This window comes from Manis javanica, chromosome 1, assembly GCF_040802235.1.
Source record: "Manis javanica isolate MJ-LG chromosome 1, MJ_LKY, whole genome shotgun sequence".
Taxonomy (NCBI): domain Eukaryota; kingdom Metazoa; phylum Chordata; class Mammalia; order Pholidota; family Manidae; genus Manis; species Manis javanica.
The window spans coordinates 56,363,634-56,389,171 of NC_133156.1; the positions used below are offsets into that span (position 1 = coordinate 56,363,634).

The 25,538-nt window shown below is 37.1% G+C and overlaps 1 protein-coding gene across 10 annotated transcripts in view; it reads left to right on the forward strand.

Moving 5' to 3' along the window:
• The window catches only part of NSD1 (nuclear receptor binding SET domain protein 1), a 177,426-nt gene that overhangs the window by 138,200 nt on the left and 13,688 nt on the right, over window positions 1-25,538 (forward strand). For all 10 annotated transcript variants that reach the window (XM_073232711.1, XM_073232695.1, XM_073232718.1 and 7 more), the window contains 5 exons: window positions 2,901-3,101; window positions 4,394-4,573; window positions 16,224-16,380; window positions 17,805-18,010; window positions 22,661-22,773. In XM_073232711.1, the coding sequence (XP_073088812.1) occupies window positions 2,901-3,101; window positions 4,394-4,573; window positions 16,224-16,380; window positions 17,805-18,010; window positions 22,661-22,773 (857 nt within the window). The remainder of the gene's footprint in view (window positions 1-2,900; window positions 3,102-4,393; window positions 4,574-16,223; window positions 16,381-17,804; window positions 18,011-22,660; window positions 22,774-25,538) is intronic.

The following is a 25,538-nucleotide window of genomic DNA, read 5'->3' on the forward strand; positions in this document are numbered from 1 at the left end:
AACAGCTTTATTGAGGTACATTTGAGTTGTTCTCAGGTTTGGATATTATAAATAAAGCTGCTCTGAATATTCAAGTCTTTGTATGGATAGATTGTCTTTTCTCTTGTGTTAATAATACCTAAGAGTAGAATGGCTGCATCATATGTAGGTATATGTTTAACATTTTAAGAAACATCTAAATTATTTTAGAGTATTTGTACTCTTCATTCCCATCAACAATGTTGTGATAGTTTCAGGTCTTCTGGATCTTCAACAACACTTGGTATTGTCAGTCTTTTCACTTTCAGCCATTGACAGATGGGTAGTGGTATCTCATTGTAGTTTTACTGTGTCTTTCCCTAATGCCAAATGATAATGTGCATCCTCTTCTGTGCTTTTATTGCCGTCTTCTGATCAAGTATGTTAAGATCTTTTTTTTTTTCAAGTTGATGTGTTTATATCCTTACTGCTGAGTTTTAAGAGTTTAGATAGATGAAATATATATGTATATATAAATATATACAGTTTTTCTGGATACAAGTTCTTTATAAGATTATTCTTTTCAAATTATTCTACCAATCTATGGCTTGTTTTTTTCACTTTTTAAGATGGTCTCTTTTGAAGAGCAGAAGTTTTTATTTTGAAGTCCCATTATCAGTTCATTCTTTCTATGGACTTTTCTTTGGTGTCATAAGACATTTTGCTTATCCTGTTGTCAAAGATTTTCTTAGTTTTCTTCTGAAAACATTATAGTTTTAGTTTCACACTTAGGTCTGTGATCTTTTTTGAATTAATTTTGTATAAGACATGAGGTAAAGAGAGTTTATTTTTGAGAATAGAAAATTTTACATAGTTGTTAGTAAAGATGAATGGAGTAAAAATAAGGAATAGAGTTATGTCTTACTTCTTGTGGCTCATCCTGTTTTCCTACAATAGGGCAACCACACCATAATTCAGGTTATTCTAGTTTAATATTGGCTGCCATTTACTCAGCATTAGGTGGTAGTTTACTTCTTTCCAAATACATAAAATTTTTTCCTGAAGTCATTACTAGCTGGGTAATCTCACTGTTTATAGATGAGGTGGATTGTTTTAATGAGTTCCTACTGTTTCCAGCAAGTGCCTGAAGCAGGATTCATGTTCATGTCCGTCTGTCTTTCGAGCCTGGGCTCTCTCTCTTACATTGCATTGTATTCTCAGAGAGAGCTCTCTGTGTGTGTGTGTGTGTGTGTGTGTGTGTGTGTGTGTGTGTGTGTGTGTGTGTGTGTGTGTGTGTGTGTGTGTGTGTGTGTGTGTGTGTGTGTGTGTGTGTGTGTGTGTGTGTGTGTGTGTGTTTTCTTTTCTTAACCTTTTTATTACAGAAATCCTCAGACATAATACAAAAGTAGAGATAATAGTGTAAAGAATCTCCATGTATTCATCACTTAGCTTGAGTGGTTATCAACTTTCTGACTCATTTTACCCATATATTTCAAAAGGTCTTTCTAACATTTACAACTTAAAAGTCCAACATGTAGAAGAATTATACAGTAACTCCTATACATAATCTGCTACCCAGTCCCATTTTCAAATTTCCTTACTTGTCTCCAAGATGTCTTTTCAGAGTGTTCTGAATCAAGATCCAAATAACGTCCATGTATTATTATATTTTTTTATATGTCTCTTAAATTTCTCTTAATTTACAATGGTATTACTCCCTTCACCCTGTTCTTTAATGTTTGTTGAGACAGTGGGCATTTGTCCTGCTAAATTTTCACATTGTAAATTTGGTTGATTGCATCCTTGAGATGTCCCTTTAACCTTTGCTCTATCCTTCAAATTTCCTGGAGACTTTTAGTTAGCTCTAGAAGCTGGATTAATTTCAGGTCAGTTTTCTTTTGGCAAGATGCTTTGTAGATACTGTGTACTCCCTATTGAGTCATGTCCCCAAACATGTACTGTTAATGTTTTCCACTTAATAGTGATCTTAAGATTGTAGAGTGGGTTCATGTCGGCCTGGTCAGTCTATTATAAAGGTTCCTTACTGCGATTAATATTTCTTGTTATAAATCACAATATTTGGATTTTGTCCAGTTTCTGGTGCTAAGCTCCTTTGAAATCCCTTGGAGTTTTTTAAAGTGAGCAGAGTGATAAAGATGTCTTTGTATATTTTTTTGTTATGTTAATGAGGCAACTTTTGGACACACCTAAGGATGGTTGCTGCTCTCCAGGAGTACTAGCCCTGTGATTAGAGGGTCGGAACTTTCAGTCTCGCCTCCCTCCCCCACAACCCGCTCCCTGCCCCATGGCTTCTGGGGAAGAAAGAGGGGTTGAACTTGAATGAATCTGTAGGGACCAGTCATTTTATCAACCATTCCTGTGTAATGAAGCCAAAGGATTCAGGTTCCGGAAGCTTCTGGGTTGGTGACAGGAGAATCAGAGAGAGTGGCATGCTTGGAGAGGTCGTGGAAGTTCTGTGCCCTTCCCCCATACTTTGCCCTACACATCTCTTCAGTCTGGCTGTTTATGAGTTTCATCCTTTTCTAATAAACTGGTTATGTAGTAAGTAAAAAGTTTCTCTGAATTCTGTGAGCCACTCCAGCAAATTTATTGAAACCAAGAAGGGGGTTGTTGGAACTTCTGATTTATATAGCCAGTTGGTCAGAAGTGCAGGTAATAACTGGACTTATGACTAGCACCTGAAGTTGGTGGGGGTTAGGTGGACAATCTTTTCGGCCTGAGACCATACCATTTGGTACCTGATGTTATCTTTGGATAGTTTACTTGTCAAAAGGACAACTAGCTGGTGTTGGGGAACCCCTTGCCCCAATGTTGGAATTTAATACAGAATAGTGTACTCACTAACTTTTCACCTTATAGTTTAGCATTGGGGGTGAATTCTTGAATTGATATTAATTTGTAACCTTTTTTGTCCTTTCCAGGAATCCATACCTGTTTTGTATGTAAGCAGAGCGGGGAAGATGTTAAAAGGTGCCTTCTGCCCTTGTGCGGAAAGTTTTACCATGAAGAGTGTGTCCAGAAATACCCACCCACTGTCATGCAGAACAAGGGCTTCCGGTGCTCCCTACACATCTGTATAACCTGCCATGCTGCTAATCCGGCCAGTGTTTCTGCATCTAAAGGTATGGATTTCTCATGTGGACCAAATTAATTGTAGAGCCTCAGTTTCATTGGCAGTGGATATTTCTAAATGAATTCTAATAAGTCTCTTCATGGCCTCTCTAGCTTTTGTCAGAGTACCAGCATTTTATGTGAGAGAGAGAAGAGAGTAATATACTAGTTTAGGAATATGATGGTATTCCATGGAGCCTGGGCATTATGTGGTAGTTTTAAATATTTGGATTTCATCTGAGATTTAGTTTGAAAAAGTGTTCTGCTGCATATCTTCCTCCCCTTATGAGACCAGTGTATTCTTTTCCTTTGGCTCCTTTTTACCTATGGTTGTCAGATGTGGTAACATTCAGACAAGCATATAGAGCAGAATTGAGGTTTTTGTTTTGTGTTTATTAATTTTTTTAAATGGAAATTCCTGTCCTGAAAGTGTTTTCTGCTGAAGTTAGGTTGAGAGCTGAGGTTTCCTAAACTGTCTGTGGGTGTAGGTAGTCTCAAGTTTTAGAAAATCTGTTTCCTTGGGAAAATAATAATTTATTTTGGTTCAGTAATAACAGGTCTCCAGTGATTTTCCTTAAAGTCAAATACTGTGTCTCCACTGTTAAATGCTTGTGTACCCAGAGCCCCTACTTCTCCTATAGGGGAATTGAGCAGGAAAAATTTAGTAGTGTTGACACCTCTTTTAATTAGACTAGTAATAATATTTGAAAGATATTTCCTGGCCCTGTAGATCTCATCAGTCTTAAGTATAGTAATTTAACTTACTTGATCAAAATTGCAGCATAACCATCACCTACCTTCCCTTTTTCTATTGCTATTGTAGATTTAGGTGGTTTGGTGATGGTTTTTAGTTGGTGGAGTGTGTTAGAGGACATATTTCATCTGAAAGGCTTTGAGAATCACAGTACTGGGCACCAAAAGCAAGCGATAAGTTCCCTGTCGCTGGCCTTTTGTTCTGATTGTGCACACACTGGCTTTCTCACCCTTTCCCTGTTTAGTTTGAAGCTAAATCCCGGTTTCATAGGAGTCTGAGCATTAGTTTGAGTAGGGCTTCCCTTGGTGAGGTAGGCTCACTTAATAGTTGTGGGATCTGAGCTTCCTAGTGGCAGCTTATCACATAGTTCCCATCTGAGCTATTCATAGTGAATTGAGTGTTTAAGATCCCTTGTCCAATAGTGTATACTTCTATATGTGACATTTTCTCACCGTTAGTAAATAGACTTGAATAACTCACATTATTTTTATATTTAATCTCTGTTTTTCTTTTGTTCCTCCCTGGTTTTCCTGCTTCTTGTATTTTTAGGTCGTCTGATGCGCTGTGTCCGCTGCCCTGTGGCATACCATGCTAATGATTTTTGCCTGGCTGCTGGGTCAAAGATTCTTGCATCTAATAGTATCATTTGCCCTAATCACTTTACACCCAGGAGGGGCTGCCGAAATCATGAGCATGTTAATGTTAGCTGGTGTTTTGTATGCTCAGAAGGTAAGACATGACTTCTTGATGTATGAATAGTCTATAAAGAGATGAATATTTTTATTGCAAAAAAAAATGGTTTTCCCATTGCCAACAAGGAGAAATATTAGGAAGTGATATCCTGAATTAATAATAATGTGGTATAACTTGTAGACTTGGTTTTTGTTCTCTAATAGGGAGAGGCTTTATTTTTTATAGTTTGAATGCCTTGATTTTTATTAAAATAATAAACAATTAAAGCAATAAAGAAAAAGAAAAGAGAAAGGAAACAGAAGCACCTTTGGAAAATGGGTGAATGTGGTCAGATGGTAGAAACTTTCAGTTATAAGGTGAGTAGGTTTGGGGGATATAATGTACAACATAGTGACTGTAGTTAACAATACTGTATTATATATTTGAAAGTTGCCAAGAGAATAAATTTTAACAGTTCTCACCACCAAAATAATTGCAACTATGTAAAGAGTTCGGGTAACTAACTTTATTGTGGTAACCATTTTACAACATATGCATATATCAAGTTATTATGTTGTATACTTTAAACTTACACAATGTTATAATGTCAATTATATCTCAGTAAAGTTGGGGAGAAAAGAAAAAAACTACAGGTAAAAAAATAAAACAAGGAAAATAAAACCCAAATCATCCCAAGTCCCATGATTAGAAAAAAACCATTGCTTAATGTTAAGTGATATTAATATAGACATCTGTGTGTATCTGTGCTTAAAAGCAGATAGAAGTAGTAGATACCTGAATATAAATAATTACAGAAGATGATATATAATTGTGTTCTTTCTTAAGTAAATTTTTATGAATTTAAAGGGAAGAAACAAAGGGAAAGTGAAGACATTTATGAACTTCTGTAAATATTTCCTCAATGTAAGGGTTGTTAGTACCTGAAATGTCTTCTAAAGTGGAGGAAAAATTAATTTTATATCTTTATATCTTTTTTCCAATTTTATTAAAACATACTTCTCCTTTAGAAGAGAGCCAGTTTATTATTATTAGACATTTTCTTTTCTTTCCTTTGGCTTCCTCACAGCCTGATATTTGCTGCTTGTGTTAAAGTGAGGATTTAATACTTACTGCTCATCTATTTACTGTAGTGCTTGCTTCTATTCTTCATTTTCTTGTGCTTCTAAGAAGATACTTGTAACAGGACAATTTAAGGAAAAGATAGACCTACTGACTGGGATTTGTACCAGGACATAGTTTCTATCTTCAAACTGTGGTGTTTATAATATAGAGTAAATTTTAAAAATACTAAGTGTGGTTATATGCGTGGAACTTTGATGTGGTTAGGGCTTTTTTAATGCACAAAGAGGACATTCTTTTCTTGGGCTTGTAATACCTGTTGCTTATAAAACTGGTGAACCCTGCTGCCTATTTATCATACCACCTTTGTTCTATTTAGAAGAAAGTTAAAGACAGTTTTGGTATTTAATAGCATTTAAATATAAGTTTATATAATTCTACTCTTAGAATTAAAACGAATGCCTCTAGGAGGCTGAAGTGCAGGCTCCAAGATTTTTCCACATTTCTTGAATATGGGAAGATGAAACAATTTTAGCATTAGGCTGTTTCTAATTCCCGAGTGGGATGAGATGAGTGAGGTGGTTTCACAGTGTGATCCATGAAATCCTGGGAAGATGGGAGGGCCCAAAAACGCTTTCATAACTCTTTTCATAGTAATACCAAGATGTTACTTGCCTTTTTTACTTTGTTGGCATTTGCACTGATGGTTCAATACTAATGGTGGGTAAAATCGCTGGCAATCTACCACAGTCAAGGCAGTGGCTCTAAAAGCTGTGTAAGTAAAAGCAGTCACTATATTCTTTGTTATCATATACTTGGAGTCAAAACCATGGAAGTTTCACATGAGAATGTCCTTGAGAAATAAATGGTATTTATTAACTTTATTAAATCTTGACCCTAAGGGAAATATTGTTTTAATATTCTGTTTGATAAAGTGGGAAGTACATGTAAAGTGGTTACACTGTATACGGATGGTTATATCAAAGAGTTCATGCAGTTGAATTGCATCTGAACTAGCTGCCTTATTTGTAGAATACTATTTTTAGTTAAGAATTAGTGACAAACTGTGGCTTTTCATACTGGGGTATTTGTCAGTTATGTTCTTAACAGTGGGTAAAAATGAGCCTATCAGTTCAAGGAAATCAACTGACAGAAATTGTTACCAGTGATCAAACTTGAACTTTTAAGTGAAAATTAGAATTTTGAGAAACTATTATGTACCACCCTAAAGCTTAACAGCTTCCTAGTATTAACTGATGAAATCATGGTGGTATTAATAACTGTGACATTTTAATGTTACATAATAGATCAACATTTGGAAGATCTACCTGACTCAGTAAACCAGTATTTTCCATATGTATGTTAAAACTGTGTATATATGAAAGATCTATTCAAAGTACAAGGTAGATAAATGAATTTTAATGTAATAGTACTAAAAGTTGACTGATATGGTTTCAGATTCAACATTGCAACTTAAGTTTACCTTGTGGAGTTTTATTGTATGTTATCAAAAAAGAAATGTGTAGAGTTATTGAACAAGTTATTAAAAGACTCCTTTTTCATATACAAAATGGGGTGTGTCCATAACAACTAAATATTATTCAGCCATGAACAGGAATGAAATACTGATACATGTTACAACTTGGATGAAACTTGAAAATATTATGTTACATAATATTAACATAGGCCAGACACAAAAGATCACATCTTATTATGAGTCCCTTAAAATGAAATGTTCAAAATAGGGAGATCCATAGAGACAGAAAATAGATTAGTGTTGGGGGAAGTGATTGCAAGTGGGTACAGGTTTTCCTTTGGGGATGATAAAAATGTTCTAAAATTGATTGTGGTAGTGGGTGCACAACTATGTGAATATACTAAAAACCATTGAATTGTATAATCAAATGGGTGAATTGTACAATATGTGAATTACATTTCAACAAAATTATTAAAAATAAACCATATAGATGATGTCTGGCTAAAGAAAACTCCTTTTTCCAGCTATCTGTAAGAGCTCAGATTTTCTTCATGTACGTTTACCAAACAACATTACAACAAGCGACGTTAAAAGTATTCGCAAAATTTAGAACACTGAGTTTACTAAAAAGTCATTTTTCATAACAATGTTAATTATGTTTAACAGATGTATTATTATTTAAAATGAATGGATACGTATTTTTTAAATGCTTAGATTTTTTTGGACTTTTTTTTTGGTATCATTAATCTACATTTTCATGAAGAACATTATGTTTACTAGGCTCCCCACTTCACCAAGTCCCCCCTACATATGCCTTCACAGTCACTGTCCATCAGTGTAGTAAGATGCTGTAAAATCACTTGTCTTCTCTGTGTTGTAGAGCCTGCCCCGTACCCCCCCTCCATATTATATACACTAATCGTAATGCCCCCTTTTTTCTTTCCCTGCCCTTATCCCTCCCTTCCCACTCATCCTCCCAGTCCCTTTCCCTTTGATAACTATTAGTCCATTCTTGGGTTCTGTGGTTCTGCTGCTGTTTTGTTCCTTCAGTTTTCCTTTGTTCTTATACTCCACAAATGAGTGAAATCATTTGGTATCTGTCTTTCTCTGCCTGACTTATTTCACTGAGGATAATACCCTCTAGCTCCATCCACGTTGTTGCAAATGGTAGGATCTGCTTTTTTCTTATGGCTGACTAATATTCCATTGTGTATACGTACCACATCTTCTTTATCCACTCATCTACTGATGGACATATAGGTTGCTTCTATATCTTGGCTATTGTAAATAGTGCAGTGATAAACATAGGAGTGCATCTCTCTTTTTCAAACTGGGCTTCTGCATTCTTAGGGTAAATTCCTAGAAGTGGAATTCCTGGGTCAAATGGTATTTCTATTTTGAGCATTCTGAGGAACCTCCATACTGCTTTCCACAATGGTTGAACTAATTTACATTCCCACCAGCAGTATAGGAGGGTTCCCCTTTCTCCACAACCTCGCCAACATTTGTTGTTGTTTGTCTTTTCGATGATGGTGATCCTTACTGTTGTGAGGTGATATCTCATTGTGGTTTTAATTTGCATTTCTCTGATGACAAGCGATGTGGAGCATCTTTTCATGTGTCTGTTGGCCATCTGAATTTATTCTTTAGAGAACTGTTTATTCAGCTCGTCTGCCCATTTTTTAATTGGATTATTTGCTTTTTGTTTGTTGAGGTGAGAGGTCTTTATATATTTTGGATGTCAACCCTTGATCAGATCTGTCATTTATGAATATATTCTCCCATACTGTATGATGTACCTTTTTGTTCTATTGATGGTGTCTTTTGCTGTACGGAAGCTTTTTAGCTTGATATAGTCCCACTTGTTCATTTTTGCTTTTGTTTCCCTTGCCCAGGGAGATATGTTCATGAAGAAGTCACTCATGTTTATGTCCATGAGATTTTTGCCTATGTTTTTTTTCTAAGAGTTTTATGGTTTCATGACTTACATTCAGGTTTTTGATCCATTTGAATTTACTTTTGTGTATGGGGTTAGACAGTGATCCAGTTTCATTTTCTTACATGTAGCTGTCCAGTTTTGCCAGCACCATCTGTTGAAGAGACTGTCATTTCCCCATTGTATGTCCATGGCTCCTTTATCATATATTAATTGGCCATATATGTTTGGGTTAATGTCTGGAGTCTCTTTTCTGTTCCACTGGTCTATTACAATCAATACCAAATTGTCTTGATTACTGTGGCTTTGTAGTAGAGCTTGAAGTTGGGGAGCGAGATCCCCCCCACTTTATTCTTCTCAGGATTGCTTTGGCTATTTGGTGTTGTTGGTGGCTCCATATAAATTTTTGAACTATTTGTTCCACTTCATTGAAGAATGCTGTTGGTAATTTGATAGGGATTGCATCAAATCTGTATATTGCTTTGGGCAGGATGGCCATTTTGACGAAATTAATTATTCCTAGCCAGGAGCATGGGATGAGTTTCCATTTGTTAGTGACCTCTTTAATTTCTCTTAAGAGTGTCTTATAGTTTTCAGGGTATAGGTCTTTCACTTTGTTGGTTAGGTTTATTGCTAGGTATTTTATTCTTTTTGATGCTATTGTGAATGGAATTGTTTTCCTGATTTCTCTATTAGTTCATTGTTAGTGTATAGGAAAGCCACAGATTTCTGTGTGTTAATTTTGTATCCTGCAACTTTGCTGAATTCCGATATTAGTTCTAGTAGTTTTGGAGTGGAGTCTTTAGGTTTTTTTATGTACAATATAATGTCATCTGCAAATAGTGACAGTTTGACTTCTTCTTTACCAATCTGGATTCCTTGTATTTCTTTGTTTTGTCTGACTGCCGTGGCTAGGACCTCCAGTACTATGTTGAATAACAGTGGGGAGAGTGGGCATCCCTGTCTTGTTCCCGATCTTTGAGAAAAAGCTTTCAGCCTCTCGCTGTTCAGTATGATGTTAGCTGTGGTTTTATCATATATGGTCTTTATTATGTTGAGGTTCTTGCCCTCTGTACCCATTTTGTTGAGAGTTTTTACCATGAATGGATGTTGCATTTTGTCGAATGCTTTTTCAGCATCTATGGAGATGATCATGTGGTTTTTGTCCTTTTTGTGGATGTGGTGGATGATGTTGATGGATTTTCAAATGTACCATCCTTGCATCCCTGGGATGAATCCCACTTGGTCATGGTATATGATCCTCTTTATGTATTTTTGAATTTGGTTTGCTTGTATTTTGTTGAGTATTTTTGCATCCATGTTCATCCAGGGATATTGGTCTGTAGTTTTCTTTTTTAGTGGTATCTTTGCCTGGTTTTGGTATTAGGGTGATGTTGGCTTCATAGAATGGATTTGGGAGTATTCCCTCGTCTTCTGTTTTTTGGAAAACGTTAAGGAGAATGGGTATTATGTCTTCTCTGTATGTCTGATAAAATTCCGAGGTAAATCCATCTGGCCCGGGGGTTTGTTCTTGGGTAGTTTTTTGATTACCGCTTCAATTTCTTTGCTCGTAATTGGTTTGTTTAAATTTTGTGTTTCTTCCTTGGTCTGTCTTGGAAGGTTGTATTTTTCTAGGAAGTTGTCCATTTCTCCTAGGTTTTCCAGCTTGTTAGCGTATAGGTTTTCATAGTATTCTCTAATAATTCTTTGTATTTCTGTGTGGTCCGTCGTGATTTTTCCTTTATTGTTTCTGATTCTGTTGATGTGTGTTGAGTCTTTTTCAGTTCATAAGTCTGGGTAGAGGCTTATCTATTTTGTTTATTTTCTCAAAGAAGCAGCTCTTGGTTTCACTGATTTTTTTCTATTGTTTTATTCTTCTCAATTTTATTTATTTCTTCTCTGATCTTTATTATGTCCCTCCATCTGCTGACCTTAGGCCTCATTTGTTCTTCTTTTCCCAGTTTCGATAATTGTGACGTTAGACTATTCATTTGGGATTATTCTTCCTTCTTTAAATATGCCTGGATTGCTACATACTTTCCTCTTAAGACTGCTTCTGCTGCGTCCCACAGAAGTTGGGGCTTTGTGGTGGTGTTGTCTTTTGTTTCCGTATACTGCTGGATCTCCATTTGAATTTGGTTGTTGATCCATTGATTATTTAGGAGCATGTTGTTAAGCCTCTATGCATTTGTGAGCCTTTTTGCTTTCTTTGTACAATTTATTTCTAGTTTTATACCTTTGTGGTCTGAAAAGTTGGTTGGTAGGATTTCAGTCTTTTTGAATTCACTGAGGCTCTTTTTGTGGCCTATTATGTGGTCTATTCTGGACAGTGTTCCATGTGCACTTGAGAAGAATGTGTATCCTGTTGCTTTTGGATGTAGAGTTCTATAGATGTCTATTAGGTCCATCTGTTCTAGTGTGTTGTTCAGTGCCTCTGTGTCCTTACTTATTTTCTGTCTGGTGGATCTGTCCTTTGGAATGAGTGGTGTGTTAAAGTCTCCCGAAATGAATGCATTACATTCTATTTCCTCCTTTAATTCTGTTAGTATTTATTTCACATATATTGGTGCTCCTGTATTAGGTGCATATGTGTTTATAATGGTTATATCCTCTTGTTGGACTGAGCCCTTTATCATTATGTAATGTCCTTCTTTATCTCTTGTTACTTTCCTTATTTTGAAGTCTTATTTTGTCTGATACTGGTATTGCAACACCTGCTTTTCTCTCTCTGTTGTTTGCATGAAATATCTTTTTCCATCCCTTGACTTCTAATCTGTGCCTGTCTTTGGGTTTGAGGTGAGTCTCTTGTAAGCAGCATATAGATGGCTCTTGCTTTTTTATCCATTCTATTACACTGTGTCCTTTGATTGGTGCATTCAGTCCATTTACATTTAGGGTGATTATTGAAGGGAATGTACTTATTGCCATTGCAGGCTTTAAGTTTGTGGTTACCAAAGGTCCAGGGTTAGCTTCTTCACTATCTTACTGTCTAACTTAAGTTGCTTGTTGAGCTATTATAAACACAGTCTGATGATTCTTTATTTCTCTCCCTCCTTATTCCTCCTCCTCTCTTCTTCATATGTTGGGTATTTTGTTCTGTGCTCTTTTTAGGAGTGCTCCCATCTAGAGCAGTCCCTGTAAGATGCCCTGTAGAGGTGGTTTGTGGGAGGCAAATTCCCTCAACTTTTGCTTGTCTGGGAATTGTTTAATCCCTCCTTCATATTTAAATGATAATCGTGCTGGATACCATATCCTTAGTTCAAGGCCCTTCTGTTTCATTGCATTAAATATATCATGCCATTCTCTTCTGGCCTGTAAGATTTCTTTTGAGAAGTCTGATGGTAGCCTGATGGGTTTTCCTTTGTAGGTGACCTTTTTTCTCTCTCTGGCTGCCTTTAATACTCTGTCCTTGTCCTTGATCTTTGCCATTTTAATTTTTATGTGTCTTGGTGTTGTCCTCTTTGTGTCCCTTCTGTTGGGAGTTCTGTGTGCTTCTGTAGTCTGAGTAACTAATTCCTCCCCCAGTTTGCAGAAGTTCTCAGCAATTATTTCTTCAAAGATACTTTGTATCCATTTTTCTCTCTCTTCTTCTGGTACCCCTATAATGTGGATATTGTTCCTTTTGGATTGGTCACAAAGTTCTTTTAATATTGTATCATTCCTGGACATCCTTTTGTCTCTCTCTGCATCAGTTTCTATGCGTTCCTGTTCTCTGGTTTTTTGTTCCATCAATGGCCTCTTGCATCTTATCCATTCTGCTTATAAACCCTTCCAGAGGTTGTTTCATTTCTGTAATCTCCCTCCGGATGTCATCCCTTAGCTCTTGTATATTTCTCTGCAGCCCGGTCAGCATGGTTATGACCTTTATTTTAAATTCTTTTTCAGGAAGAATGGTTAGGTCTATCTCCTTCTCAGGGGTTGTGATTTTGGTCTGTATCAAATTATTCTGCCTTTTCATGGTGATAGAGATAGTTTGCGGAGCTGGTGCAAGTGAGGGCTAGGAGAACGTCCCTTCGTGTTGGTTTGTGGCCTTCCTTTCCTGGGAGAACAGCGACCTCTAGTGGCTTGTGCTGGGCATCTGAGGGCAGATGGGGCTTCTGATTCTTGTACGGCCGCTGTGGAGTTTAGCTCCGCAGTTCCCGTGGGCATGGCCTGCCTTAGGCTGCTGCTCCCGTATGGCAGAGCCGTGTCAAATGGGAAACAGCCGGGAGGCTGTTTATCTCCGTGAGGGGCCCCCGAGCTGCACTGTTGCTCAGGGGTTTAGGGTACCCAGAGTTCCCCGGGAATCCCAGCTCTGGACTAAGTGTCCCGGGATGCTTCTGTCCAGCTGTGGGGTCCCTGTCCCTTTAAGACTTTCAAAAAGCACTCACTTTTCTTTGTCCCAGGGGCACCGGCTACAGGGACCCGCTCACAGGTCTTACTGTCCTGTTTCCCAAGTTTCCAGCACCCCACACACGCACTGTGTCTGCGTTCTGATGCGGATGTCTAGGCCTCACTATTTTGCAGTCTTGGGCTCCCTCTCCCTGACTCCTCTCCTCCCACCAGGAGCTGGGGTGAGGGGCGCTTGGGTCCTGCCGGGCCGTGGCTTGTATCTTACCCCTTTTGCGAGGCGCTGGGTTCTCTCAGGTGTGAATGTAGTCTGTCTGTTGTCCTGTCTCTTCTGGTCTCTCTTTTAGGAAGAGCTGTATTTGTTGTATTTTCAAAAATATATGTGGTTTTTGGAGGAGATTTCCACTGCTCTAGTCACGTTGCCATCTTGGCTCCCTGTTTAAATGCTTAGATTTTATTTTTGTTTGGTAGACATCAGTATTTTTAGCCTACCTAAACTAAAGTTTTTTGGATAGCCCTTATTTTTCAAGAGTATAAAGGAGTCCAGAGGCCAAGAAGCCAGACAACTACTGATCGCACTATCTCAGATTATTGTGTTAGAGGACAGGGAAGAATAGAGTCTTAGGATGGTTTTTTGTCTGTGTATAGAGAACTGAAGGTGCTTATCCAGAGTATTAGGATAATAATATGGTAAATTGCTAAGTTAAAAGGAATCAGTTCCTGGAATTCAGCAATATGTTTAAAGTTTATTTTCTTTTAGTCTTTTCCACCAGCTGCCACTTTTTCATCTTTTGATTTCTTTTGATAGGTCAGATGGTTTTCCCTCCTCTTTCTCTTGTACACCAACAGATAGACTTTCCTGCCTATCCTCCCATCCATTTACCGAGACTCATCCTGTTGATTTGTTTCCTCATATCCACTCTCATCTCATATCTTATCATGTCCTTCCTGCAAAAGTGATGTGCTTACCACTCTTTCTCTCATCTCTGACCCTTTGCCTTTCTTCACTGGGTATTCTGTGTAGATTTCTTCATGCTATATATCCTTTGTTGAAGACCTAATTGAAATGTTTTGCTGTACATAACAAAATTTCTAGCGTGTCATGAATGCCAACTTAATAAGGAAGGTTTTTGTGCCAAGTCTGTGTAGTTTGCAAACTGTGCCATCAGTGAAATCGTGACTCAGCAGAAAAACTAAGTATAGATAGGAATGTTATAAAAGCATTCCATTATTGGGACAATTAAACTTTTTGACACCACATCACTCTTAATGTCCAAACAACGATAATACTACTTGACTCATCCACAAAATGCACAAGAATAACTAAATCTGAATTTCAGAGCATAGACTACAGGCTATATGTATTGAGTAAACAAGTTCTTCAAACTTGTTTTCCAGCAACAGACTTTTTTCTAAATGAAATCACACTCAGAATCTGAGCTCCAGTATACAACACAGATAAAAGCAGAACTTCTCTAGTTGAAGAAGGAGTTGTGTCTCAAGCATATATCCCTAGCCTTATCAATACAAACCTATACCCCAAAGCTTGTTTTAAGATTCTGCTGTAGGTTATTGAGAAAAGGAAAAAATCAGCACAAGTAGAAATTGTATAAGGATGGTATTGCAAAGTTAAATTTTTGGTAGGATTTTACAAGGTAAAAGAAGAGGCATAGGAGACCAAGATGGATGTGGACAGGCATATATATTGCTATGGTGTGTTCCTCACTTACCTCTTCACAATGAAATTTTGAGTTAACGTGCTTGAGTCTAGCATGTTTAAAGCATGCTCATTTCTGACATAAGATAAATAAGGCATTTATTTTATCTTTAAATATGAATCCTTTACCTGATATTCTTTATTATCTGTAGTCATGAGAATCTCAGAGTCAGCTAGGTAAATTGAGTCACTTTGAATGACAGATCTTTAAGAAGTGAAAATTCATTTCACTGCAATATATATAATTAACCTCCTGTTTTTAAAACTTAGATGGAGAGGGGGGAACTTAAACTAGCTGAGGCTTAGTCAACAAACAACATTAATACTTGTGATTTTTGTTCAACAATGAAAATCATAGATATTATAGTTGTAGTAGATATCTTGAAATATATATAATCATTCTACTGCTAGATCTTATTATTTATGCATTACAAAGAAACATAATCTCTTGTTCTAACAGTTTGATCATTATATTTTAATCTTTTTATGTTAAATTTATGTATTTATAAATGTTATTCTGACGAGGGCCTGTAGATGTCATGAGAGTGCTAAACCTAAAAGAGACAAAAAGGTTATTTAAGAAGAGGGAAAAAACTGACCTTATGGAGACTACTGATGTGTCAGACACTACTAGGCAGTTTCTTTACTTGTTTAGTCCTCAAACAGATGTGATTATTTATTGTTCATTGTAGAAAATACCTTAACATTGAGGCAGTTGCAACTCAGCAAGAAAAGTGAGTTCCCCAGAGTCATATGATCTTAGAGCTCAAACTGACATGAGTTAAAACTTGTGCTCTTTATACTCTGATCATTGTGTGTTGTTGATACACCCTTTATTTAGTGTAGTGTCTTTTAGTGAAAAGGAAGAAATCTGTGTGTGTACATACACATACATGACTTTCAGAGGTTTACCTCTAACTTCAATGTTCTAGCCTAATTTTGCCAAGATCTCAGTGTTGGTTTGCTGTGTATATAAGCACAGCAGGGCAATTCAGGAATATTGGAGAGGGAATACTCTTCTAGAAAAATCTTTTTTAATAACTAATTAAATTACTAAGCCCCTGGCTTGGAAATAAATAATTGGTTTTGAGCTGAGCAAAAGCTGTTTCACCTGGGTCCTTACATGCAGTCTTGTGATTCTGAGAGCCAGATTTTTTTTATTCCACAGGAGGCAGCCTTCTGTGTTGTGATTCTTGCCCTGCTGCTTTTCATCGTGAATGCCTGAACATTGATATCCCTGAAGGAAACTGGTATTGCAATGACTGTAAAGCAGGCAAAAAGCCACATTACAGGGAAATTGTCTGGGTAAAAGTTGGGCGATACAGGTGAGTAAGCATAAAGGGGATTGGCACTCATTTCTTTTAACATCCTGTTTCTTGAGATCTCATAGATACGGTGCTTATCTTAAAAAAAAAATACCCTCCCTGATTAAGCAACATCCACTCCATCCTTTAGCTTTCCATTATAAAAGAAAAAAACTTGCCTAACATTTTGCGATTTTAAGAATAAAACATATTCTCTGTAGAATATTCATTAATGGAAACAAACTCATAATTTCACAAACAAGGAAGATACATTGCTAACATTTTGGCATATTTACTCACAGACACACCAGTACATAATTGTTTTTATAGTTTATACCCAGGTTGTGTTTCGCTTTTTCTTTATAAAATTATTTTTATTGAACCTGGAATGTACAAAAGAATATTATAACATGTGTGATTTTAAAAAATAAAAGGAACACCTGTGTGTACCTCCCAGTTAAAGAAATAGCACATTGCTGGCACTCTTGAGGCTCCCACCATACCCCCTGTGTGAATCCTTTCTCTCCTTGCCCCTAGCAGTAACCACCATACTGCATTTTGTATTGTTCTTTTTATTCCCTTGCCTTGCTGTATAGGTTTACCACATTTGTTCTGTATGATTTAGACCTTTATATAAATCAATTATTGATATGTTTTCCTGTAGTTTGTCTTTTTCATTTACCATTATGCTCCTGAGGTTTATAGTGCCATGTTCTAGCTCATTCATACTTCACTATTCTACAGTGCTCCTTTTTTTAGTCTTATAGTGTGGGGTAGCTCATTTATCCATTCTCCTGTTTGGGCTACAAACACTTAGTCAGTGTTGCTTGGTGTACATGCACAAGAGCTTCAGTAGGGCATTTTCAGGATAGACCAGCAAGATAGGGCTTCTCACTTTAATAGTTAATGCCAAATTGTGTTCCTAAAGTGATTGTGTTAATTTCTGTACTCTTACTTTAATTTTATTTTGAGGGGCATTTCATGATGTCATTTTTTTATACCCCCTATAGTATTTATGGAAAGTTTCCTTTTTAAAGACCAAATTGTATTTCATTGTATTGTGTACCATAGTTACTTTATCATTCCCTTCGTGTTGAGGATTTAGATTGTTTCTAGGTTTTTATTCTTACAGATAACACTTCAGAGTACATAACAGTCATAAAGCTTTGTTCATATCTAATTAATTTCCTCTTACAGAGTTCTTGAAATAGAGTAAGTAAATCTAAGGGAGTGTGGGTGTGCATGCAAGCATGTTCATGAGGGTGAGCATTTACAGCTTTCTCCACTTAACTTTAGTTCTCTAGTTAGATTGTAAGAATTCCCTAGGTCAGACTTTAATGTGGAGAGACAGACCTACTATTCCTTATTCCTGTCCTAAAACTAGGTTATTTTCCCAATGCCTTGCAGCCTTCGAGAGGTTTCCTTCCTTTTTTCACATTTCCCAGGTGGTGGCCAGCTGAGATCTGCCATCCTCGAGCTGTACCTTCCAATATTGATAAGATGAAACATGATGTGGGCGAGTTCCCTGTGCTATTCTTTGGGTCTAATGACTATCTGTGGACTCACCAGGCCCGAGTCTTTCCCTACATGGAGGGGGATGTGAGCAGCAAGGATAAAATGGGCAAAGGAGTGGATGGGACATACAAAAAAGGTAACGTTATCCTCTTTGTTTCTCAGATGAACACAGACCTCCGTTGCCTAAGTATCTGCTCTGTTACATGTTAGAATTCACAAATGCAGTATTAGCCAGCTGTGTTCTGCTCTCTAGGGCAGTATGTAACTGCAGCTACAGGATTTTGCATGGAAGTGATTCTCATAGCCCATTATTACTATTTTTTTTATTTTGGTATCATTAATATGCAATCACATGAGCAACATGGTGGTTACTAGATTCCCCCCATTATCAGTCCCCACCACCTACCCCTACCCCATTACAGTCACTGTCTATCAGCATTGTAAGATGCTATAGAGTCACTACTTGTCTTCCCTGTGCCCCCTCCCCAGGTTATGTGTGCTAATTGTAATGCCCCTTACTCCCCTTTTCCCTCCCTTCCCACCCACGCTCCCCAGTCCCTTTCCCATTGGCAACTGTTAGTCCATTCTTGGGTTCTGTGAGTCTGCTGCTGTTCTGTTCTTTCAGTTTTTGCTTTGTTCTTATGCTTCACAGATGAGTGAAATCATTTGGTACTTGTCTTTCTCCTCCTGGCTTATTTCACTGAGCATAATACCCTCTAGCTCCATCCATGTTGTTGCAAATGGTAGGATTTATTTTCTTCCTATGGCTGAATAATATTCCATTGTGTATATGTACCACATCTTCTTTATCCATTCATCTACTGATGGACACTTAGGTTGCTTCCATTTCTTGGCTATTATAAATAGTGCTGTTATAAACATAGGGGTGCATATGTCTTTTTCAAACTGGGCTGCTGCATTCTTAGGGTAAATTCCTGGAAGTGGACTTCCTCGGTCAAATGGTGTTTCTTTTTATAGTTTTTTGAGGAACCTCCTCCTTACTGCTTTCCACAATGGTTGAACTATTTTACATTCCCACCAGCAGTGTAGGAGGGTTCCCTTTTCTCTGCATCCTCGCCAGCATTTGTTGTTCCTAGTCTTTTCTATTTTGGCCATCCTAACTGGTGTGAGGTGATATCTCATTGTGGTTTTAATTTGCATTTCCCTGCTAATTAACAATGTGGAGCATCTTTTCATGTGCCTTTTAGCCATGTGAATTTCTCCTTTGGAGAAGTGTCTGTTCATATCCTCTGCCATTTTTTAAAGGGGTTATTTGCTTTTTGGGTGTTGAGGCCTGTGAGTTCTTTATATATTTTGGGTGTTAACCCCTTGTCAGATATGTCTTTTACAAATCTATTTTCCCATATTGTAGGGTGCCTTTTTGTTCTGATGGTGTCCTTTGGTGTACAGAATCTTTTTAGCATGATGTAGTCCCTCCCATTTGTTCATTTTTTTGTTTTGTTTCCCTTGCCCAAGGAGATAATGTACAGGAAAAAGTTGCTCATGTTTATATTCAAGAGATTTTTTCCTATGTTTTCTTCTAAGAGTTTTATGGTTTCATGACTTACATTCAGGTCTTTGATACATTTTGAGTTTATTTTTGTGTATGGGGTTAGACATAGCCCATTATTTTTTAGTCTAACCTTTACTAATGGAATTGCCTTGAGGGAGGTTTCTTTATCTTACCAGTTCTGTTTTCTCAGCATCTCCTCAAATACTGGAACTTTAAGTCCTTGTGGCAACCCTTTAACTTAGATGCCACTATCCTTATCTTACTGATGAGGAAATTGAGGCACATAAAAGTTAAATTGCTTGCTCAAGGTCCCAGTGCTGGTAAGTGATGGAAGGTTTCAAATGTTAGTAGTTGGGCTTCAGAATCCAAATTCGTTACTGAATTTTTCACTTTCTTCACTGACAATGAAGAAGTCTACAACTTAAAATGTTGCAACAAGATAGCGCATATGAAAGCGAGCGCACATTGAATCTAACTTGCCAAGTTAGAGACCTCTAAGTGTTTGGTATAGTTTAAAGCATGGGGGTTTGGCTATTTTGCTTGAAAAGATAGCTTAATTTGCATTGGCAGAATAGAGTTTTAGAAATCTTAGTCTGAGTGGCATATCAGGACTATAGAAGGTGAGGGCCACAGGCAGGAATGTTAGTGAGATGTTGTTTCCATAGTTCGGGGCAGACATGATGGGACAGTCACAGGCAAGTGTCAGGGGGGTGGAGTTTGATGGGCACTGGACAGACACTACGTAGATAGACTAGGCAGGGCATGCTGAATAGTAGGATGAAAAAAGGAGAGACTAGAAAAATTTAGAGAACTGGCAGTTCGGACTCTGCTAGATGGTGACAGGGAAATGGAGAAAAGGGGATGGATCAAAGGAGACAGACACTCTTTAAAGAATTGACAGAGCAGAGCATTGGGGAAAGCCACAGAGAGGAAAGAGGGAAGAATTGGAATTTTTCAGAGTTTTTACCCTATGTCAAGGATAATGAATTAAATTTTTGTTTTAACTGAAGAAGAATGAGAATCTTAAGATTTTGTTGGACTTTCTAAGATATTACAATCTTAAAGATACACATTCTTTTAAACATGTAAAAGAAAGTACAGGACTTCAATGCAAATTGGCTGTGAAGATCTCTCTTTGTATTGTTACAGCTAATACTTGGTATTTACACAGTGGAAGCTTACTAGAAGAGTAGGACAGATGTTCTAGAGAATAGGCAGGAGAGAAAAACTTAAGCTTTGAATTTCTTCCAGAGGAACTTGGCATGTTAACCTAGGGTAGTTAGGAAACAAGATGTTTCTGGAAGCAGGAAGTTCAGTACTGAGGAAAGAGGCTTAAATTAAAAAGGTGACTTTGCTGAGCCGATATAGTCTAGTTGTTGTTAAAACACGTTTTTTACGTGGGCTTTTTCAAAACACTTAGCTGAAGTTGTTTTTGTTTTTGTTTTTCCTCTGAGGCTGGTAATCTGTGTTATGCCATTTGGTGATGGATTATGTTTTGTCTTAATGCTATATCTGAATACCCTAGGGAGTATAAACTTGAAAATATAAGCCATGTATACTTCTTAATTTTCTATATAGTTTTGGTTATTTTTCTTTATTAAGGTGTCATTATACACACTCTTAAGAAGATTTCACAAGAAAAACAATGTGGTTATTACATTCACCATTATTATCAATTCTCCCCCCATAGCCCATTGCAGTCACTGTCCCTCAGTGTAATAAGATGCCACAGAGTCCCTACCTGTCTTCTCTGAGCTACACTGTCTTCCCCATGACCCCAATGTGCACCAATCATGACACCCCACAATCCCTTTCTCCCTCCCCCACCCCTCCCCTTTGGTAACCACTTGTCCCTTCTTGGAGTCTGTGAGTCTGCTGCTGTTTTTTTTTTTTTTTTTTTTTGAGAGGGCATCTCTCATATTTATTGATCAAATGGTTGTTAACAACAATAAAATTCAGTATAGGGGGGTCAACGCTCAATGTACAATCATTAATCCATCTCAAGCCTAATTCTTGTCAGTCTCCAATCTTCTGAAGCATAACGAACAAGTTCTTACATGGTGAACGAATTCTTACATAGTGAATAAATTCTTACATGGTGAACAGTACAAGGGCAGTCATCACAGAAACTTTCGGTTTTGATCATGCAATATGACCTATAAACAATCAGGTCAAATATGAATATTCGTTTGATTTTTGTACTTGATTTATATGTTGATCCCACATTTCTCCTATTATTATTATTATTTTTATTTTTAATAAAATGCTGAAGTGGTAGGTAGATGCAAGATAAAGGTAGAAAACATAGTTTAGTGCTGTAAGAAGGCAAATGTAGATGATCAGATGATCAGGTGTGTGCCTATGGACTAAGTATTAATCCAGGCTAGACAAGGGCATCAAGACATCCACGGATGCAGAAGATTTCTCTCAAAGCAGGGGGGGTGAGGTTCTGAGCCTCACCTCTGTTGATCCCCAAATTCTCACCTGATGGCCCCCCTGCGACTGTGCCTGTCTTAGGTTGTTCCTCCCTTGAGGAATCTTACCCGTCTCTGGCTAACCAGTCATCTTCCGGGGCCATACAGGGAAATGTAAAGTTGGTAAGTGAGAGAGAAGCCATATTGTTTGCAAAGGTTAGCTTTTTACTTCTTTGCAGATTTATGCCCTGTGGCTTCTATGCCCAGTCTGCTGCTGTTTTGTTCCTTCAGTTTTGCTTCCTTGTTATACTCCACAAAGGAGGGAAATCATTTGCTATTTGTCTTTCTCTGCCTGACTTATTCCACTAAGCATAATACCCTCTAGCTCCATCCATGTTGTTGCAAATGGTAGGATTTGTTTCTTTCCTGTGGCTGAATAGTATTCCATTGTGTATATGTACCACATCTTCTTTATCTATTGATCGACTGATGGACACTTAAGTTGCTTCCATATCTTGTCAATTATAAATAGTGCTGCGATAAACATAGGGGTGCATATGTCTTTTTGAATCTGAGAAGTTGTTTTCTTTGGGTAAATTCCTAGGAGTGGAATTCCCAGGTCAAATGGCATTTGTATTTTTAGGTTTTTGAGAAACCTTCATATTGCTTTCCATAATGGTTGAACTAGTTTACATTCCCACCAGCAGTGTAGGAGGGTTCCCCTTTCTCCGCATCCTTGCCAGCATTGTTTTGGTTGATTTTTGCCTAAAACATGGATTCTCTCCAACTTAACAGGGAGTTTGGGAAACTAAACAACTCTACCCACAGAGTAAGTTACTTGGGTTTTTTGTTTTCTTAGCTCTTCAGGAAGCTGCAGCAAGGTTTGAGGAGTTAAAGGCCCAAAAAGAGCTGAGACAGCTGCAGGAAGACCGAAAGAACGACAAGAAGCCACCACCTTACAAACATATAAAGGTGAGAAAAGACCTCAGGAGGCTCCATCTCCAGGAGACACCATGTAGAGCTTGCTGTCTTCCCACTTAGTCCATGATGAAAACTGGAAGCACATACAAAGTTGCTTTTAGGTAGAGGTATGACCTTGAATAAAGATAAAGTGTCAGAGCACCATTCTTAGCACATTGTATGCACACTTTAAAAAATCAGTTGAGCACATTCTTCTGTTGCCTTGGAAAGTTTCCTCATACAAGTAGATTGGACTAGATTCTATTCATAGCCAGCATCTTGCAGTTTGAAAGGAACCAAAGAGCCACGATAAAAAATAAATGGCCCTGAGATAGTGGTATGAATAATACACATGGTAAACCTTCTTGGTGATGGCTGTGATATTTAAGATATTTTAGGTGACCAGTAGGACTATGATTCCCAAGGTCAGGAGAATTCATGTTATGTATACTTAATTTTTACTGTGCTAAAGTCATTTTTATGAATAATTTACAGGCCTAAAAATAAAGGAATAGTAAAGAACAAATTTATTAGACATTTTAGTAAGAATTTGTAAAACCTCCTTTTAAAAACCTTCTTATCAAATTAGTTTTGGTGCTCAAACATCAGAAAACAGAAGAATACTGTTAGCTCTGTTAACAAAATGAGATTGCCCAGGTTCTTGTGGCAGAATATTTGTGATGATGTCATTCCTGGATGCGAATACCGTATTTTTTTTGTCATTAGAAATGTATTATTTGTGAACTCATTGATTTTTGAGTTTCTAAAGTCTTGTAGTCCGAGATTTCACTTAAAGATTACTTTTACCACATCTTTAGAATTCAGTGTATTTTAAGTATGGCCCAAAGATTCCATAACACATACTTAAACTAAAGAAAACTATTTGTTTATCTGAAATGCAAAGTTAATTGGGTATCATGGATTTTTATTTGCTAAATCTAGCAACCCTACTAAAAACAGATTACAAAGATGTTACCTCTGCTTTTCTGTGCTTTCTAGGAAGATGGTGTGGTACCTCGGGCAATGCAGTACGAAAGCTAAAAAGTGACTTGTTCTACTGTTGCACTTGCTTTTGTGGTGCCACCATTCGTGTTTTCTTATTAGCTTTTGTTTTAGCGTGGTTTGGAATTATTGATGAATAATAATAAGTAATGGTGAAGTAGTAAAATGTTACAAGAGAAAAGGAAAAGAAAAACAAAAATTCTTTAATAGGTTATATTTATAAAAGAGTCTAATGGATCTACACTGTAGTTGCACACAGAATGAATTTTATTTCTTTTTTTTTAATAAATTTTCTTTTCATCTTTGGAAGACCTAAGAAAAAATAAAAGTCATAAAATATCCTTACAAATAGTTAACACTTCCGAAAAAAATCTCAAAACCTCAAATTGGTTCTAAATGGATCTTGTTGGTATACCAAGAGTTAAGTAGAGTACTGTGCATGGAGACATAACACTGAAGTGTAGTTATTAAGCCTCAAAAAAAGGAAAGTAGTAATAGATGTTGAATTAACAGGAAGGCAGGCACTTCACAGTAGCACATTAACTATCTTGAGCCCGACTATTGAGAAAGCAACTTCCTGTGAGTGACTGATTTAATCACAGAATGTAGAGGCAAAAAACTTCTTTCCTACATCTTCCTCCCACCCCCTGCCAAATAAAAAACAAACATATTTCTGGGAAAACGATATAGATCAAGAATTGGCAAGCTATGGTTCATGTTTCAAATCTAGCCTGTAAATGGATGGGGAAAGTTTTTTTGTTAAAGAATATTTCCTGACGTATTAAGATTATATGAAATTCAAATATCACTGTCCAAAAAATGTTTTATTGTTGCAAAACCGTGCTTATTTATTACGTATCATTTGTCATTAAATTGGTTCTCTAATGAGAGAGTGGAGTTACTCTTGCAACAGCAGAGATCTGTGGCCTGCAAAGCCTAAAATATTTACTGTCTGGCCTCTCCAATCCATGATCTAGTATTTACCTATAATTGCATATCTATGTTGTGCTTACTTAATCATGTGTCTTTTTGTCTTTTATTTATGTTTCTAAAATTTTTATTGAAATATAGTTGATATAAAATATTATTGGTTTCAGATACACAGCATACTGATTTGATGGTTATATATATTACTAAATGCTTAACCACAGTAGAAGTAGTTACCATCTGTCATCATATGATATTACAATATTGTCAACTATATTCCCTATGTTGTACTTCATCCCTGTGACTTATTTCATAATTTGAAGTTTGTACGTCTCTATCACCATCACTTATCATATCATCCTTCTGCCATCTGTGTTGTACCCACCCTCCCCCAACCCCTCATAATAACCAACACATTATATGTGTTTATAAGTCTTACTTGTTTTGTTTGTATTTGTGTTTTGTTTTTCAGATTGCACAGAAAATGAAACCATATGGTATTTGTCTTCTGCTGATTAACCGTGTGTTTTTATTGTTTTTTTTTTTGGCTGTATGTTGTATTAAGCAAGAAACTTACTTGGGATTACTAGCAGGCTGGATCAAATATCAACAAAGAGTAGTTGAAATACACCTTTTCATAGAGAAAAGGAGTAGGATGAAATGTTTTTTGGGGGTACAGCTACTCAACTTGAATTAGAGGTGAAAGTTTAATGCTGTATGTAGGAACTATAGGGTCAGGTGATTGAGGTCAACCTTTTTCTTATATCCCCTTAGAACTTGCCTTACTCAGTAGGTTTGTGGCTTCAGTTGAATGAGGTGAGAGTATTCCTCTATTAACAAGAAGTTTA